This window comes from Homarus americanus, unplaced genomic scaffold (genome assembly GCF_018991925.1).
Source record: "Homarus americanus isolate GMGI-L3 unplaced genomic scaffold, GMGI_Hamer_2.0 scaffold14393, whole genome shotgun sequence".
In the NCBI taxonomy this organism is placed as follows: domain Eukaryota; kingdom Metazoa; phylum Arthropoda; class Malacostraca; order Decapoda; family Nephropidae; genus Homarus; species Homarus americanus.
The window spans coordinates 249,199-268,770 of record NW_024730271.1 but is presented as its reverse complement, the minus strand read 5'-3'; the positions used below and the strand labels follow the sequence as shown (position 1 = coordinate 268,770).

The 19,572-nt window shown below is 34.5% G+C and overlaps 1 protein-coding gene across 1 annotated transcript in view; it reads right to left on the bottom strand.

Annotated features, from left to right (window-relative positions):
• Positions 1–6,867: 6,867 nt before the first annotated feature.
• Positions 6,868–19,572, bottom strand: part of LOC121866941 (peptidyl-glycine alpha-amidating monooxygenase B-like) — a 91,966-nt gene continuing 79,261 nt past the window's right edge. The window contains 5 exon segments of the mRNA XM_042366693.1: positions 6,868–9,346; positions 9,349–9,426; positions 9,429–9,506; positions 9,615–9,758; positions 10,141–10,224. Coding sequence (XP_042222627.1) covers positions 9,297–9,346; positions 9,349–9,426; positions 9,429–9,506; positions 9,615–9,758; positions 10,141–10,224 — 434 coding nt within the window. The 3' untranslated portion in view covers positions 6,868–9,296.

Sequence of the window (19,572 nt, the reverse complement as noted above, 5' to 3'; positions counted from 1 at the left end):
TGACTTCATATGTCGCGTCAGATTTGAAGATGATGTTGACCACTGGGAAGGATTCAGGAAACTGAAAGCTTCAAGGCACCCAGATGAGGAAAAATCAGAACTAGCTTTGTGTGCTGTCATTACAGGGGACACAGTGGTCTCCTTCTTCAAACATCAGTTAATGATGAGGAGGAGAGATGCCCCACAGACAAAATCGACAGTTTCTTTTTATAAAGGCAAGCGGGAACAAGATGCTGGCCCTCCTTCACTTCAAGAAGGAGAGAGGATGTTCTGCTGGAGAATCTGTCAATCAGGGTTCCTGGCATTTTCATGGAGGTGACTCCTCTTCAAGGCAGTAAAGTGCTTCTCCTCCACCTCCACTTCCTTCTCTTTTCCCTTCTCCTCCTCCACCTCAAATTCACATCAGCATCATCATCCAGGAGCCTTCTACATACTGCACCTCAAAGTAAGTGTACTTTAGTACCTTTTTTGTTGACTTAAGGCAATTTTCGGTGAGCTGGAACCAATTACCCAAAAACCCATTGAAACAATGGTTTTGGTTAACGAGCAACCTTCTGGAACGAATTGTGCTCGTTAACGAGGACCACTGTACAGTGCAGTACAGTGGTCTCTAAAGTCAACAAAAAAGGTAGTAAAGTACACTTACTTTAAGGTGTGTATGTAGAAGGCTCCTGGATGATGATGATGATGGGAATTAGAATGGGGGTGGAGGGGAGAAGAGAAGGCATTGGGGTGGAAGAGAAGTCACCCATTGGCGCCATTTCACCCATAACATTTTAGTTCACTTGGTGTAATTCACGATTATTTTCTTTAAATCAACACTGCACTGCATTATATATTGTCAATATGAAAAGTAAATTTCAAAATGACCAATAATATGACTGAAACAGAAAAAAAGCATTTATGTTGAAGAGTTTAAAGCCGCGATGTTACCACCACTGAAAAGACACAGAGAATGACGCCTGTATGATGTGTTGACAGGCTGTTTGTACGCTAAAAACTAGTTTCCCTGTACAATACTTAAATTATGTTAAATAATTATTAAAATTACTAAAAATTTTTATAGGACTTTTAAAATTATTGAATAGTACAAACTTCTTGATATTTACGAAAATAGTAAGGAATTTAAGCCCTAGAATCGATTACTGTATTGGCGGGCTAGTGTGCAAGCGAAAACATGTTAAGGGACGCTCGAAAGGAATTGTCGAGGGAATGCTCGTTAACCGAAGTTAAGAATCTTATGGAAGGTAATTCGTTAACTGAAATTTTGTTACCGAGGCGCTCGTTAACAGAGGATGCAGGTAAACTCAATGCAGTAACTGCTGAATAATATGGTACTTTCCACATATAAAATAATTAAGTGTACTTAAAAAATAAAGAAATAGTAAGAATATACTATAGTTCAGACAAAAATAAATTTTTGAATGAAACAAAAAATTTTGCTTCTTATTAGTACTCTCTTTATGAAATACTTTTATATATGAAAAGTGAATAATGTGTCCTGTATCTATTAACTTTTTTCCACTCCCACATACAGTGTATGGGGTGGATCATTGGACACACATCAAGAAAGGGAGATTTTTTACTGTATTACACAATGAAAGTGTAGGAAGCCAAAGACATGGTAGAATGTAGTTTATATTTATTTAAAGAACAATTTTAAAATAAATCTATACAGGAAATATGAAAAAAGAAAAAACATATACTGTGACAGACCCTTTTCATGTGAAACTTTAAACAGTATTCATGATATATTAAGCTAGAAAGAATTAAGTATATAAATGGTCAAAAGATTTTTAACATGGATATATGTTCAAGTTCAACTTAACAGTAGCATCCATTCTTTAATACATAAACCAGAAGCCAAAGTGACTGCAGTTTGTAAAGGTAATTTTATTGTAAATCTGGGATTAAAATCCAGTTACATACTGGATTCTATTCAACAACAACAAAACTCACAAATTAACTTTGTCTCCAGATAAGATTTGCTTAATAATATCTCAAATAAAATTAAAACGAGTGTCATATCATTTGTAGAGAAACATTGCTCCTATCAAAGTAATCACACACACACAGATGCTAATAAAGCTAATAATATTGAACTGTATAACATGTATCATAATACATTATGACAGGACAGTATATCCTATATTGGCTGGAATGTGACTCCTACAGCTTCATTACCAATGGATGACACACCAGCTTGGCAACAGTTGGACTTGGTTGATGATTCCCTAATATGAAAAAGTTTCTACAATCTGTACAGGTACTAATATGATCCTTTCTAGTTTTAAAACTGACTAGAACAGGTGTTATTGTCACTGAAACAGTTTGACTGTATTTCATATATACTTTGATGTACTGTACAAAGTTTTACATTCCTGAACAATATAATTAAGGGGCTGACCAATACTATCTCTTCAGTGGTAAAATAAAGAGCTTTATACATCAGGTGACTGGGTAGTGTGTCTGATATACAGTAGTTAATTGTAATACTATAATTTATAAACACTACAAATAAGTATTTTTTTACTGGTGTTATAGCATAAAATGCTCACTCAATTAGACTTCATTCTTTATAACAATAGAATAAATACCACTACTGCAGTAAAAGCTACTGTGTTCAGTATGCTGCATTTATAATTTAATGACCTGAGTTCCATTATCATAAATATCACACATACCACTTGGAGTCCAGCATATTTTGTAACTCTTCAACTAGGCAGCTGTATCTGTCCAGTAGTTTTAAGGAGGTACAAACGTGCTTGCTATAAAAAGTTCATCCTGAAAAAATCAAATTACTATACAAAGTTCAATCAAATACAAAAGTGGTGACGCGTTTTTGTCCGAAGAGTAAATATAACTAGTGAAACATTAGGAGAGCCCCCTACCACAAGGCAAAGCGCACAAAAGTTTAGCTCTTCGGCATATGTTTTCACCAAATTTCAAGACACGACTTCTGTCTTTCATTGTACATAATAATTATTAGAATTACTATTATTTTCAAGATAGTTCAGTGTGTGAGATGAAGAAATATGTGGAAGATATGACATTATGAAGAGTGTAGGTGACACATTTATTAGAGCACTTAGTACTGTACATAGTAATAAGGAGGCCAAGTGGCACAAAAGACAGAGCAATTAGATGGTACTATGAGGTGTGAGAACAGAGGATGCACATTATTGGTACAGTACTATGAAGATTGTAGGTACAACAATTGATGAGCAATTAGATATTATATGAAGAGTTGGTGGCACAACAGATGGTATTCTTAGATGCTGCTATGAAGTGTGTAGGTGGAACCACAGACCAGACAGTGAGTAAATGGTAAGTAACGATGGAGAAATGCTTAAAGAATTTATTTGAATGAGATAAATGGGACAAGTATGAAGAGCTAAGAGGAAAGACGGTGAGCTAGTGCTTAAGGGGAGAGTCCGTTGGTATGTGTGTCCGAGATGGTTGTTATGATTGAAAAGCCTACCGGGTAATTGTAGTACACAGCAGCAAAAACAAAATTAGGATATCAACAAAATCTATTGTTTAGTTTTAAATTATTGTGCATTCACTACATTATAAGTGCATAGCAATACTATAAGTAGTATATATCCCCACAAACATATTTTAGTCATATACAGGTAACTGTGCTCCTTGGATAAAACTCTCACTAAAGACATGGGCTGAAATCTTTCATAAATGGGTAAATACAATGCATATATTAGATATCTTCCACACAACATCAAATCTTAATTTATCATACACACATGCTTTTGTTATGATTGAGCTAATACTGTACTGTATAGGTAAGCATCATTTACACACAATGATCTAATCAGTAAGTTACCTCAGGCAACATTGTACTTTCATCCCCCTAAAACTAACCTTAACCCACACAGTTATAACATTCACACAATGGTAACACACATACAGCACATACATACATGTACAAGCATATATATGTGTAAACAGTCACATAAAGAATGAAGTACAAAGACTTAGTGTATATAAACATAGTATACAGTATTAAGAAAAAGAAAAAACTCTTTGCATGTGACCTTAATTACAGATGCTGTATTAATATTTACTTATGTCACATGAATAAAGAAAAGTGTATTTACATTACAAATTCAGAGGAAAATGGATAACTACACAACATATTGAGTGCAGTTTGAAAACATGAATAATGAAACTGAAAATATAAAACGAGAAATTATTCAATAAAAATAAAATCAGTGTATGTGATATTGGTTATATCTACATAATTCAGTACTGCATAATTGTACAATATACTGTATCATATGTACTGTATTAACATTGCACCTGATTCATGTGTGTTAGAATCTGAATCACACTCAAAACTCAATTTTTTTTTCTGATTTCTCCTTTTGGTATGACCATTTTCTTGACCCTTTTGATTCGATTCCCGCACCCCATACAATAACAATGCCAGTGTAACCACCACACCAGATACTGTAATAATTTTCCCGCCCATGCTTTTAATTTTATTGTCAGATACTCATCCCATTTGATCAGCTGGCATGTAAGGAGGCAGCCACAACCCACAAATTATCTCTAGGCCAGACAATGCTTCTTAGTCGTGGCCAAGATTAGTTGTGCATCCAAGTGACCCCACAGCAGGATGTGATCATGCATAGTACTGCAGTGTGAGCACATGCTTGTATGTAAGAGTGAATGTACTGGTTAGTGTATGATGAAATGAACCCATTCCAGTCTGATTGTGTTTGTACATACATGTGTGTACAAGTGTATGTGTGTATGCAGATAAATATATGTGTGTGCATGTGTATTTGTGTGTGTACACAAATTGTAGTTAGATACTGTACTGTAATTTATTGCTTAAAATGTCCCTTTCACATCATATGACAACTTAGCAAGGTCATATATTTTTTATGTTTTTAATTTTCTACTTTTCCTCCACACAAAAGGTCCAGCTATCTATTCGAGAGTCACACCAAAAGGGTCAAATATACTTGGATTATTTTTCCTCCTGTGTCAGACCAAGGAGGAAGTCATACCGGTAGTTGATAAATAGTTTCTATTATGCTTACAACATTTTCATTTATTAAAGTATAAAAAATAGGGGAGGGGGGCATACCATACATAAAAACCTGAAAAAATAAGTAAAGACAATGTAATGAGACGAACTGAAAGGGTTTGTGTTAATATACCCAAAGAAAAGTGCAGGTTGTATTCATTTATACTGGGGGTTGTGTTCCTAGAAAAATCTGGCATAAGTAAAACTGGTATTAATGAATACTGAATAGGTTATCATAATAAAAATTGAGTTACTTTCCCAGCCACAACTAATGGCAATTTTAAAAATTGAATATATGCTTAGTGATGTTGACATCTGATGTTAGTCTTCAATCCAAACAAATTTTTTTTTTTTTTAATTTCTCTAGCAATGGGTTCCTTATTTTTCTTGTTACCTGAGCTAAAACTGTGGTAGACTGTTCAACAACATTCCTAATTTAGTCAGCATTCCTCTTAGAATACATACACTTGACTCATTCACTCGGTATACAGGCAGTCCCCGAATTTACAACAGGGATAAGTTCCTGGACCCTGATCGTAAGTCGATTTGTTTATAGGTCATAACAGTGTTAATTCCAAAGGTTAGGTTAGGCTAAGTTAAAGCACAACCCTGCCCATACAAAACAACAATAATATCCCATACATAACAAATAATGTAAATAAAGTGATGTTAAACAATATAGAATACGGTAATATAATTAAAAATTGGATTTTAATTAAAACAATTGTGATGAATGTATTGAGATCCATTCATACTGCAGGTGTTAAGAAGTCGATCTGCCCTAACTCTGGGACTGCCTGTACCTAGTCAAGCCCTGCAACGGATTCACCAATTTAAATATTTTTCAGTAATGTATCTCCAACTTAGTTTCTAGTGTTAACTAACCCATTCCTAGGCTTTTTTCAGGGGTTCTTTACTTGACAACAGCTTGAAGGATAGTTTGGGGGAGATATTAAGTGTCAAAAAGATGAAATCAAGTAGACCTGTAGTCAACAAAGAGATTAAATGTTTACATAAGAAGCTCCAGGTGCATTCTGGTGAGCAAGATGTTTTCCTCAGATACATTACACACAGGAGATAGGAAAAGCACAATGGCCATCTGTACTTCAGCTCGGTATAATTGAATTTGGGGAATAAAAGGTAAACCGTATAAATACAAATCTAGTTCTTGTAAAGCTGTTTGAAATAACGAAGATGGTGATTCTACGATTAGATTGCTTACTAAATGTTAAAACCCTTGCACATAAAAAAAAAAAAAAATGAATTCTACTCATAATATTCTTCACTGAAACTATTACTATATTGAATGTGGTCACATGACATTGAACAAATTGAGGTAAAATCCTATGATAAAAATTAAAGAGAAAACTGAAGATGACGTTCCCCAACAATGCATAATATGGAGCAACTGGGTACTATACCCTTTTAATGTATTCTTTGAGTGTTCACCTTGGCACCATAAGCAGTAGACAAAAAGAGGGTTAACTAATGGTTGGGATTTACTTTTCTTGGGAGACTGTAGAATAATCATAAAGTTGTCCACACCAGACTAATTACTCTCAGGAGCACAAACTTATGAGCACTTATATAAAACATTCATGAAATAACCAAGTACAAAAAGACAATACCTGTACATAAATATACACTCCAGAATGTCTGCTTAATAATATACCTGGATATTATTTTTAAATTTCCCTTAAAAATACTTCACAACTTCTTGATAAATCAGTTAAGTTTTCTTTTCTCCCTAATCATCAGAAGGTAAGGTTCATAAGGTATAGTGTTCATTTTTCAACATGGACAAAGTCAGAATCACTTATGATTGAATCAGCAATCTGAGGAGAGCAGTTGTTGGCAACTGTTCTCGTCACATTACTGATTCATTCATAAAGTGACTCTGACATTGTCACATGTTCAGAAAGGCCACGGAGGGGTGGAACACTATACTTGTGGGCAACTGTACATACATAAATATATATTTCTTACTATATATATAATACACACCACTCACTACTGAGAACTACATGCCATAGGCAAATTATATTAAATACACCAACTTCTCTCAATACAGTACTGCCATAATTTTTACTTAGTAAAACTTATTTAGTACAGTATTAAATATTCCATATACTGTACTGTACTGTGTTAATGAGACTAAGATGAAAACTAACTAAAACAATACTATGGGATCATAGTTTGATTCAGACTATGACTAAGAAGGGAAGGCAGGCAGTATTCACAACTTACTGGATCCAAAAATGTTTTTGAACACAAAACTAAAGAAACTCGAATGCATAAAATGAACTTCAGTCAATAATAAAGGGAATGTTAATGGAAACTATGAAAAATTTACTCTCCACTGAAGATTCAAAATACTACATAAACATTAAAATATATGAACAAATACCCAAAATATATGTAAAGACTTTTTGTCTTCATTGCAATAAAGAAATAAGCTTTATAAATATCTCGTCATACTTTATATTTACATTTGACTTTTCCCATATATGAAAATGCTTTGTAATAGTACTGTACAGCAACATGAGAAGTACAGTAATCACATACAGTATACAGTGTATGTTTTGTTTTGTGTTTTTGATTATATAAGTGTGTGTGTGTACATCTGTGTATACCTGTGTGTGTTTGTGTTGTAACTAATGAACATGAGTAAATGTTTGTCATGGCAAATTCATGTGGCAAACATACATGGTAAGTTACACATTGCAAACATTCAGTAATACTGTAATTATAAATAAATTTTGCACAATGCGTGTTTGTAAGTTCTTATAACTAAGCTCTGTTGTTTTCCAAGCCTGTTACTTTATCAGACAGGTGAAATTATTTCTCCTTATACTGTATTTCAATATGTTTCAAGTTCTTATTAGGTCTTCACAAATACATTTAGTAATTTTTTGCTCCCCCAATTTGAGCTCCTTAAGAACATCCACAATAATGTTGTTAATTCCCACATCTGTGCTACTGCTTTACTCTTAAAATTGCAAACAGCAGGAAGGAATTATCTTATATAAACCCTGTTAACTTGTAAATACGCTTAATACATACAGTACATAAAAATTGATTAAAGAAATAATTTACATAGTATGAATGGAAATCCTTTCGTAGAATTCTTAGGTAAGAAATATCTCTTTAAATTATCTAAAGATATCTTTTCCACAAACTTTAAAAGCAAAGTAAAAGATCATGATAAATTATTACTTACTGCATTACTGTGATTTGTACTGATAACATACATTATACGCTCTTCACTAACTGCCTTTATGTCAACATCCCTATTTCTCAAGACAAAAAATGCGAATACAGTATTAAATATTTCGTATTAGCTCATCTCATCTACAAAGTTCTGTATAAATAGCGTCACCTTGGAAGTGGTCTTTACATCTCTGATGGCTCGACTCATAGTCAGATTAACACACCAACTCTCCAAACTTTTCCCTAAAAGTAATTCACATCTCTTACTTCTACCTCTCCACATCTCTTTGCTTCCCTACTCCTAATCTCTACTTATAGAAAATGGACTGACAACATGGTTTTTATAAATGGAGTTATTTCATGCTGTGGATGTCTTGACCAAGTGGTTTCAGCACTTATCTATCATATTCAAGAGCCTAGATTAAAGTCCCCCAACCACAAGACATACTTTACTTGGTATACAGTACTGTACAGTACAATACTCTTAATTTGATCCATCTACAACTGGTTTAGTACTGGTCATTCTAGCCTTATGTCCGTAGGGCACTAAATTTCATCCACTATGGGAAGTAAAAGGGCCAAGGTAACTAAGGTAATGGTTATGAATCAATATGTGTTATGACATTATACAGCCTTTCCCTTTACTTTGACTTTTCCGTTTACCCTAACTGAGATATCATCCTCCAGTAAAATGATAGATTACCCACCTTATATTTGGTAGGTAACAATAACCTTTCATTTGCAACTGCAGTGTGCTTCTCAGTTACAAATATTTATTGGCTCCAACTGGTTCTACAGTCTACTGGGAAGTTTGGAAGAGCATAGTAGTTTTTAAAAATGCTTAAAACAGCATAGGTATAAAATTAATTCTGGGAAGCAGTGTAAGATTCTGGATACTGTATATGCAGTCTGATTATACTGAAACTGAAAGTTGGTTAGTTTTTCTTAAAAATGTTTTACAAGCATATGCCTATTAATTTTCTATAGGTAATTATCTAGGGATTTGGTAAAAAACTAAAACTAAATAAAATTTTCACGCTCTAGTTGCAACTTGAGAAAATTCTTCTATGTCTGAGTCGCCTAGTCTGGACCATCAAGGTCTAAATCTTCAGTTGCTACTTTCTCAAATCCATGGTGTTTATTTAACAAGGAACCAATTTCTAACCATTTTCATGTTTTCCTGAGCGACCAAGGACAGATGCACCCAGAGATCCATTATGGAGATTTTTCACTTTGAAACGTCCTGTTGATAAAAGAAAAAGTTAAAATATTGCATTATAAAAAAAATAGGTTACGTAAATTGTGCCATATTCCACTAAATATATCACTGAACCATAAAATCCATACAGACCAGTTCCCCTCGCCCGTATAATGAGGGTAAGAGCAGTGAGGACAATTATTGGGACAGCCAAAAGTCCCAGTACTACAGTTGACACTCCAATAGAAGACCATTTACTCCTCAGTGCAATGGGTACTTTCACAACTTTACTTGTGTCTAAGTGAGAAACAACAAACACAAAATTAGGATTATGGGTTATTTTTACATTAGATACAACATAACCAAATATTTTATCCTCAACACATTTCATGCCCTCTTGCACATCAGTTTAAACAGTGACTGGAAAGATAAAAACTTGACCTTTACACCTGTTGCCATGAAATCTTTACACCTGTTGCCATGAAACCTTTACACCTGTTGCCAAGAACCTTTACACCTGTTGCCATGAAAACTACATGGCCGTCAATTTGTAACAAGTTTTTTAACGAAAATCTCTCAAAAATAAGTGTCAATCACTCGTCAGCCTGTGAGTAAGAGTAGTCTTTACGTTAAACGATTTGGTGATTTTGGAGATGAAACAAATATAAAATCAGCTTACCTTCCATGTGATCTGTAGATTTAATCTCAATCTTGGGTAACTGCGTGGCATTTATATTTTTTTTATGTACCTTCATTGCAGATTCTGTCAACAAATAAAGAAAAAGGGAAATGAGCACATATATATGACACCACAGGATGTACCGGTATTACAACATATTTTTAATTTTATAGTTGAAGTATATTAATAGTGTTTTATTTATACAATACAATAGTATAATGTACTGATATAACTTCATTGTAGTGAAACAGTTGAGGAAATGGTCAAGACTCCAAAAGATATATGACTTTGGACAGACCAAGATGCTATGAACTGTACTTATACAGTAAGATCATACAAGGATGAGTTTACATGTAGAAAATCCTCTAGCACACCTGATTTCTTACAAGTATCCCTTGTTTAACAATGGGGTTGCATTCCTTTAAACCTAACGTTAAGCGAAATTATTGCTGAATAAAGGATAACAACAAAACATGGAGAGCGAACAACAGGTTCAAATGGTAATGCGATAAACACTAAGTACAGTACTGTACCCCCTAATAATAATGAGTTTATTATAAACGGTTTTGAAGTTAAAAGATTCATTTTTCAACACCAAATTTATATATAAACTATGTAGTTCAGAGTTAAACGATTTAGTGAACAACAGGCGAGCTTAATTTGAACAAATTTCATATTACATATGTCAAAAACTGCTATGATAAACAATAAAATTTACACATAGCATATTATATTATAAAATAGCACAAATTTTATGTAAAAAAAAAAAATAGCTCCTTCCACACTCAAACCATCCTCTGGGCGATGCGACACAGTTCAACCAGGCAGTCACCCAGCTGACTCAAAGACATGTGGCTGCTGCTGCGCTGTGTATGCCATTACATCACATCGGGGAAAGGAGCAGCTGGTGCTGGACCAGCAGGCAACGTCAATTACAGCCCACTGGTTCCACAAAGATGTTTATTTCTCACACATATACAGGGGGTCCCAACTTACGAACGCTCGCCGATACAAATGAGGTTAAACTTTAAATTTACAGTATTTTATTTACCTGATGACTTATTTTTTACTTTCATTTACTGTATTTTGTCAATCTATTTCTTCTTTTCTCTTAAATAAAGTGATTTTAGATGTATATAAAGACTTAGGTTATAATATAGTGGGATTTTAAACATTGTTCTGTAAGTACGGTATGCACAAAGCATGTGCTTCGACTTATGTACATTTTCGACTTAAGAACGTCCTCAGGAACGGAACCATTTGTAACCCGGGGACCCCTTGTACACCCATGCTCTTCATTTTTTATTTTATAATTTTATATTACTTTTATAATATATTTTATTTATTTCTCAGGCACATGAGAAAACTTTATTGATTTTCCCACAATATCTATAGTTTCATTACATGTAACATTGGCAACATACCACCTCACAGGCCACCTCACCCACAGTTTTTCCCCTTCCCAGTGAGTCAAGCTATCGCTAAGTGAAAAAGGGTGTATAAATATTTATATTGCTAAACTGGATTAACGTTAAGTAAATTAACGCTAAACGAGGGATACCTGTACTATTATCATACACATGAATGAGGACCTGGAGATACATGTGTGATGCCATCATTCATTCAAAATACGCTTGTGACAAAATCCAAGTAATTCATTAAGCAAGTTCAGTACTGTAATATGTGAGAGAGAAGTTCAGGGCAGTCAAGGAGAGTATTTTCCTTTCTATAACAATATTTCTCCTATTTAGGTTTATTAATGGCTGTATTACATTGCAGTCCTACTACCAATCTCTCAAATACTGTTCAGGTTAACAAGACTTACAAGCATTACTACTGATCATATACTGCATCCTCTTCTAACAACCAGTTCTTCACCCTATCTAGCTTTGTTATCTCTGATGCAGATATCCTTACCTCTCCCAAATTTAAAGCTATGGCTGCATTATAAAAATAAAATTATTTTCATATATGAACTAATCATCCCAATAAGTAAAATGATTGATGATGATGAACGAAATAAAATAACAGGACACAAATGTTACCTTTACATCGATTTATATAAAAAATAAATAAAATACAAATATTCAAAGAGAACAAAAGTTAAGACTACTGTACAGTATATGATACAGACATGAAAGAAGGCACCACACTGAACACAACACACACCTATACATACTAAAATGAAGATCTTGGGTTATTTCCATTCCAACTAACAGACCAAGGGGGACACAGCGCTGATCCTGCTTATCTGTTATTCCATTCATCTATCAATCCATCTGTCAGTCTGTCAGTACTTGGTTCCCCACACAACACTTGGTCTTCAATGTACCGGTAAGCCAAACTTCACAGATGATTACTGTACTAAGTTTAATAATGGGTCCATCTGATTTTGGATCACTAGGTCAAAGGTCATTGTCACTGTTACTTATAAGAAAAATCACATAACCAAAAATACTTGAGTCAATAACAAACAAATTATTAATTACAATTCAGAAACAGCTTCCAAAATGTGTCAAAGATGATACTAATAATTCTAATGTCATCACTTTAAAGTAATGAAGTCAATTTTAACAAAACAAATTAAGTTTACCAGATATAATGTTGATTTATGAGTGACTGTGTTGAAATTTAATTAAGATACATTCACCATTTTTAATGAAAAACTTAGTACAACATGAGAGATTTGTTTTCAGGATCATCTAGTTTCAAGTACAGGGGTTCCTGTTATACATCATCTCCTTATCTGTAACTCGGCTATTTAGGAACTTTTTTTTATATACGTAAGTCGTTGTTCTGCAATTACATGGTCTGCTTGGGTGAGTAATGGAGTGAACATGTGGGGGGAGAGTACTGTGTGTGGGCTGTGTGCAAAGCGATGCTCTCCGTGGGTTCTCAACACATGCCCAGAGAGACATTAGTTTACCCAGCACCCCTCCCTTGTGTAGGACATACTTATCTAAGTGATCCCCTGCGTCGTGTGAATCTTTATCATTACATATTTGTGTACCGTATATACTCGAGTACAGTTCAGATTTTTATGCAAAATGTAGAGGGTCGAACTACAGAATATACATGTACAGTATTATTTTTTTACACACTGTATTGTGTTACTAAATGTATTTTTGTACTACTTTATAAGGGTAATTAAAGTTATGAGAGGGGGTTTTGGAAATTATCTAGGCTTTTACATTCATCCTTATGGGAATTAATTCTCCGTAATACGTTGTTTTGTTATAAGCCACATTTCTCTGGAACGAAACCCCAATGCATAAAGGGGACTGCCTGTATTTGCACTTGATTTCCTCACAGCAGAGAGAGACCCTTATAATTCTGTTGACTGATAAATAAGAGTAATCTGATAATAAATACAGATTGTTGTTTCCGAGTACTGTACTGTATACTGTTCTTTGTATAGAAATATGGTACTCACCCTATAGGCATACTGCAACTTTTCCGCTGCCTATACAGTCCTGTACTACTTAGTTAAGAAATAAATCCTATATGTAGTTGGCATCAATATACTAAATTATATTTGCTGCTTGTCTGTGATGAGAAGATAATTTTATTAGCTATATTTAGCTTGAACCCCATTTTGTTCATCATTAATATAAATAACACATCTGATAATGCAGCTAGAATGATTGAATGACAGAATTGGAGTCTGTCTTGCTCTATATTTTATCCACTTTGTACCAAAATGTGAAAGGGTTTTGCAAGTACATGTACAGTAGTATAAAACAAATTAACTACCATATATAAATACTCAGTATAGCATACTATACTGTACCATGTCATAAATTTTGAACAGGTAGTTTTTTTTTACCTGGTTGAGAATTGTGACTTGCAAATTGCAGGTAAGAAATAGACTGGAGTACAGGAGAGATGAGCAAAAATGTGGAGTGTACAGCACTGCTTGTATACATAAAATGTTGATACCTTAGCAGTGAGCATACACATGACAAATGATGGCACACAGAGCAAATGCCACAACTACTGTATCTAAGGAATGGGAGGTTTCAGTCTACCTTCTAGTTAAATATTGGTGCAATATATCCAAGGATTACTGTAATCAAGTGTGATAGGGGTTATATAGTATACAGTATTGTAAGGATAAACATTCCAGTACAGTACTGCACACAATGTATAGAATATGTTTGCACTGGTTTTGAAATACTGTACTGTATTGTAATGTACTTGAATTACTAGCCTCTGGCAATCATTAACCCCTTCACTAAGGGCATGCAATCATGTAACTTTTAATTTGTTATATGGCTAATACCAGACAATTTTATTCAGCACATTCTAAGCTTTCATTTTAAGACTTTCACATTGATGCAAAGGAAGTTGGATTAAAGAAAATCATAGATTCCCCCCTCATTCTCAGCCATCCATTCATCCTTGCCATAGTTTATAATAACATAATACAGTACAATACAGTTCTAAGAGAGAAATGGGTAGTACCAATTGAAGTTTAGTACCAACCAAGGATCTTCAGAAATCTAATGACAACGTACAATATTTCTAAACATAAAAGAATTTTAAAAATACAGAAGACAAATGTCCAGCAGGATAGAAAGACTCTTGTGCAGAATCTAATTTTTTTATCATCAACAATAAATTGCATAAAAAAGTGATACAACAAATATAGTCTCTCCTCGACTTACGACAACCCGGACATAATACGGCCATGGTCATATAAAATATTTTTCACATTACGTATTTTTGAGTCCCGACATTAGTGATTGCGCTGTGTACAGCGGTCCCTCGGTTAATGAACACAATTCGTTCCACAGAGTCGTTCGTTAAACGAGAATTTCGTTAACCGAATCCATTATTTCAATGGGATATTGGGTAATTGGTTCCAGCTCACAGAAAAGTACACACAAAGTAAAAACAAAAATGCAGTAAAGTACACTTACTTTGAGGTGTGTATTTAGAAGGTTCCTGGTTGATGATGATGATGGGAATTAGAAGTGGGGGTGGAGGAGAAGGGAGAAGAGAAGGAAGTGGGGATGGAGGAGAAATCACCTTTCAGGGGATCCATGCTTGATGCAGTAATTTCACCAATAAAATTTTAAGTTCACTAGGTGTAATTCAAGATTATTTTATTTAAATTTACACTGCACTGCACTATATATTATCAATATGTTAACTAAATATCAGAGTGACTAATAATTTTAATGTAAAAATGCTAAACTATTCAAGACACTAACAAAATCGATGTTCACTCCACTGTAAACAAAGCCAAACTGACTCCTGGTGGGTGAGTCAAGCGGCTGATGGGCGCACAAAAAACTAGTTCCCTGTACTACATTTATATCAATATGTTAACTAAATTTTAAAATGACTAATAATTATAATATAAAAAATGCAAAAATATTAAAGAGCACGGCTTTCTTGATATGTACTCCACTGGAAACGAATGTAAGCATAGAACAGATTACTGAATTGGCAGACTAGCCCATCAGTTGATCAGCTGATGCTCACAACAAACCAAGATTTTCGTAAGGATTTCGTTAATCGAAGTTTTATTCGTTAACCGAATTGAAGAGCCTTATGGGAGGCAATTCATTAACCGAAATTTCGTTAACCGAGGGACCACTGTATTGACAATTATTTTTTTTTAATTCCCTTTAAAATGGCTGGAAAGCATAAAAGTGAGAGTTTTCATGGTGCTGAGAAGAAAACGACACCCATTTTAGAATTTCTATTTATTATTTTCGCCTTTTTGACCAATTCGATTTACAACCTAGTCGTTGGGACGAAACCCCATCGTAAGTCCAGGAGAGACTGTATATAATATAAAACTATTATACAGCTAAAAAACTGTAGTACTGTATATCAAATTCCTGACCAGAGGGAAGGGTTGGGTTCCTTCCTTGCACACTAGATTTTGTGCACTCAGCATTCATCACATAAATAGACAATAAGTTAAGTATGCTATAAATACAACAACAGTATAATTAGACAGCTTCTCTAAATATTGTATACATGCTCTGTTTCAAGATAAGGAAGAGTAGAATTTTGCATAAACAGTATTATTTGCAATGCTAACAGCCATATGAGTTGAGGTAGTGGGGATGTTCAAAGTGGGTTACCTACCACAGAATTGAAGGATATGTTACATGGTAAGAAACAGCAACTAGGGCAGGGCAAGGCACAGGAGAAGAATCTATAACAATGGTTGCAGCAACTGATCTTGAAAAGATAAAGAGGAAGAAAACATTGAGAGTGACACTAAAAAAAGTAGGTCTAAGAAGGTGATCACATTGAAAACAGACAGTACTGAAGACATTTTGTAATAAAACACCAACAATGCAAGCAAAGTTAAAACCTTCAAAAGTCATAAAAGAAAATAATTGTGCAGGTGCACCCAATCTAGAAAGCAGAGAGCAGCAACAAAAATTATATCTTATAAAGAAGTAGGCCTTCGGGAAAAGTTACGACAAAGTGGCGGCAGTGCTGTTATCGTGTACTTTTCAAGTCAAGATGCAGATCTGCTTACAAATAATCAGTAAATGGGGCTAGAAATTTTTAGATTTCTTTGATGTGAATTGCTCTGCATAGCAAAAAATAAATAAAAAATCTATTAAATTTAGGAATACTCAGAGTTTGAAGGTGTTTCATAATAAAACCTGAAGTAATATATCATGCAGTAAGAAAAATAATTATATAACAATGAAGTTAGGTTAATCTTTGTTGTACAGTATATCTGATAAAACACACAAACAAATTTCCTCCAGGTAAATAGCTCAAGCAGATTTTTCCACATCATCTTTGTTAGTCAATAACCATCAGTGAATTAAGATTTTTGTTTTAGCTGTCTATTGGGCTATTTTGCACAATTAATAGTCTTCAGATGTGACTAACAAAGTTGAAAAAACGAACCGAAGTATAGTTTCAGATATCTTCCACCGGTATTTTAATGTGACTCAATTGAACTTGAAGACTAGATTGTGTGGTTCTTTAAGAAATTATTTTACTCAGATGAAAAATATATATTGGGTAGAGGTTGATTCTCTCCATGCTTGTTTTAACCAATGAGGAACCTTGAGTACAGAGACAAGTTAAAGCATCTCAATTTGCATTTCCTCGAGAGACGTAGAGTGAGGGGCGATATGATCAAGGTGTATAAATGGAAGTCAGGGCTAAACAAAGGTGATATAACAAAGGTACTCAAACTATCCAACTAGGAGCAAACTCGTAGCAATGGTTTTAAATTAGACAAATTTAGATTTAGGCATGAGATAGGTAAACATTGGTTTGGAAATAGATTAGTGGATGAATGGAACAAGTGACCAAACATCAACATTAACTCGAATACGCTGGATAGCTTCAAACAGGTTGGATGGATATATGAGTGATAGGGGTTGGGTGTAAATGGGACTGCCCAGTATGGGCCAATGGGCCCGCTGCTGTTTCCTCCATTCGTATGTTCTTATGTTATGAAAAAATGCTGGAGAGTATAAATATATCAGTCTCCTATGTACGATCCATTTTCCTATACAGTATATATAACATAACCCTACACACAGTTGTCCCTCACCTTACACACATTTCTTTTATATGTTCTTACTTATACACGGTTAACATTATTTCACCCTATTGTCTACTTACATGTTAGTATTTTTGCAATATCACAGTTGACTCATCAGAACCCTAATATATAGAGATATACTGGATAATGCAGCTCAAAAGCATGTTTTATTTACTCACACCAATCTTAGATTGTCTACAGAATGTTTCTTTTGGTAAATTTGACTGCTGTGTTGGACTTTATTCTATTAGCAAATTCTCAGAAACAAAATGATGGTGCTAGTAAGGCAAGAATTGTAAAGAAAGTCAGAAAAGCTCGGAGTTTGAGTGACAAAGTGGACATGTTACAAGCCTCGAGGTGGTGCACGAATCATGGGTATAGCCTGTGTGTGGAGTTCAAGAATCAATAGTTAGGACTCCTCTCCTCTTATACAGATGGTAAATGTTAAGTACAGCAGGTATTGAGTGTTAAACAGGTATTAGTACATATTATAAAACTTATAAAGATGTTAGTTGTTTGGGTTATGAGAGTGAGTTTTTTCTTGAAAATGAGCCATATTTCTCCCAAGAGAATAATTAATTACCTTACACATATTTATCTTACATGGTGTGTTCCAGGAATGCATACCCTATGTAAGGGGAGAGACAGCTGGATAACCGAGTCTCCTATGTATAATCTCCTTTCCGACATATAATAATTTTCCAATGTATAATTTATTCTCCCACATAGAATCCATTGTTCGAGGCACAGGCTCATAGGCCTGAAGTTCCATTAATAATTGTGTGGATCCAGCACAATAAAGAGTACTCTACCAGAAAGTCTTTTTTTTAGTACATATGGAGGCAATGTATTCAACTGCCTTCCCTTCCCAAACTGTAAAGTTAGGTAACCATTCACAGATGGATGAAGTGATGGTGCCTAGGCCACTGCACCCATGTAAAGATACTGGACACTGCAACTCCATAGGGATACTGGCCACTATATATCACTTCTATAGTGATGCCACCACTATAGGGATGCTGGCCATTACAACTTTATAGTGGTGCTTACTGGGCACTGTACCTCTATATTCTGTATTATTCTCCAATTAATGCAGAAAACCTGACAATGTATCACTAAAATAACTGAGACCTACTTATGTGTGTTTCACATATATTAAAAGAGAAAACATGCTTATTGATGAGAAACTGTCCAAATTCTATAGTATAACAAAATTACCTTAAAAACCCCTAAAAAAATAAATAAACTTAAAAGTATTTCCAATAACAAAAAGCAAATTATAGAAAAAATTAAATCAATGCTATGGTCTCTGATGAGGAGAGACATCTGGATACATAGTATTGTACTGTACAGCATGCCCTTAAAATTCGCGGGGTTAGGTTCTCAAAATGGCCACGAATAACATTTGGTGACCGGGTGGTGGGGGTGGTGGTGGTTACATTTTTACTTGTGCGCAAAGAAATGTATAAAATGTATACAGGGTTTTCCCTTTGTGTGTTTGCCCTTAGGACAATTATTTCTTTTACCTGTAGTAATGTATACATGAATGTGTGCGCATAGACACACACACAAACACACATACAATTACTGTCTCTAGAACGAACGGATCCCTGTCCCAGCTGCGAAAATGCCAGCAACTTTAAAATTACCCTTAGACATTCTTGGGCACATCCAGGGTGTCATCCGTGAATAATCAAGGTCTGCGAATTAAAAATCTGCGAATTGTCAGGGCATGCTGTACTGTAGCTGCCTCAGGACAAAGTGTTGCAATCCCTTCTTTATTATTTTGTAATGTAAATTACCCTTATTCTCTCTTCATAAACAAATATTAATTTGAATACCCGCAGATTAGCCATCCCAGGTTATTTCACCTGAAGACAAATACTATTAGT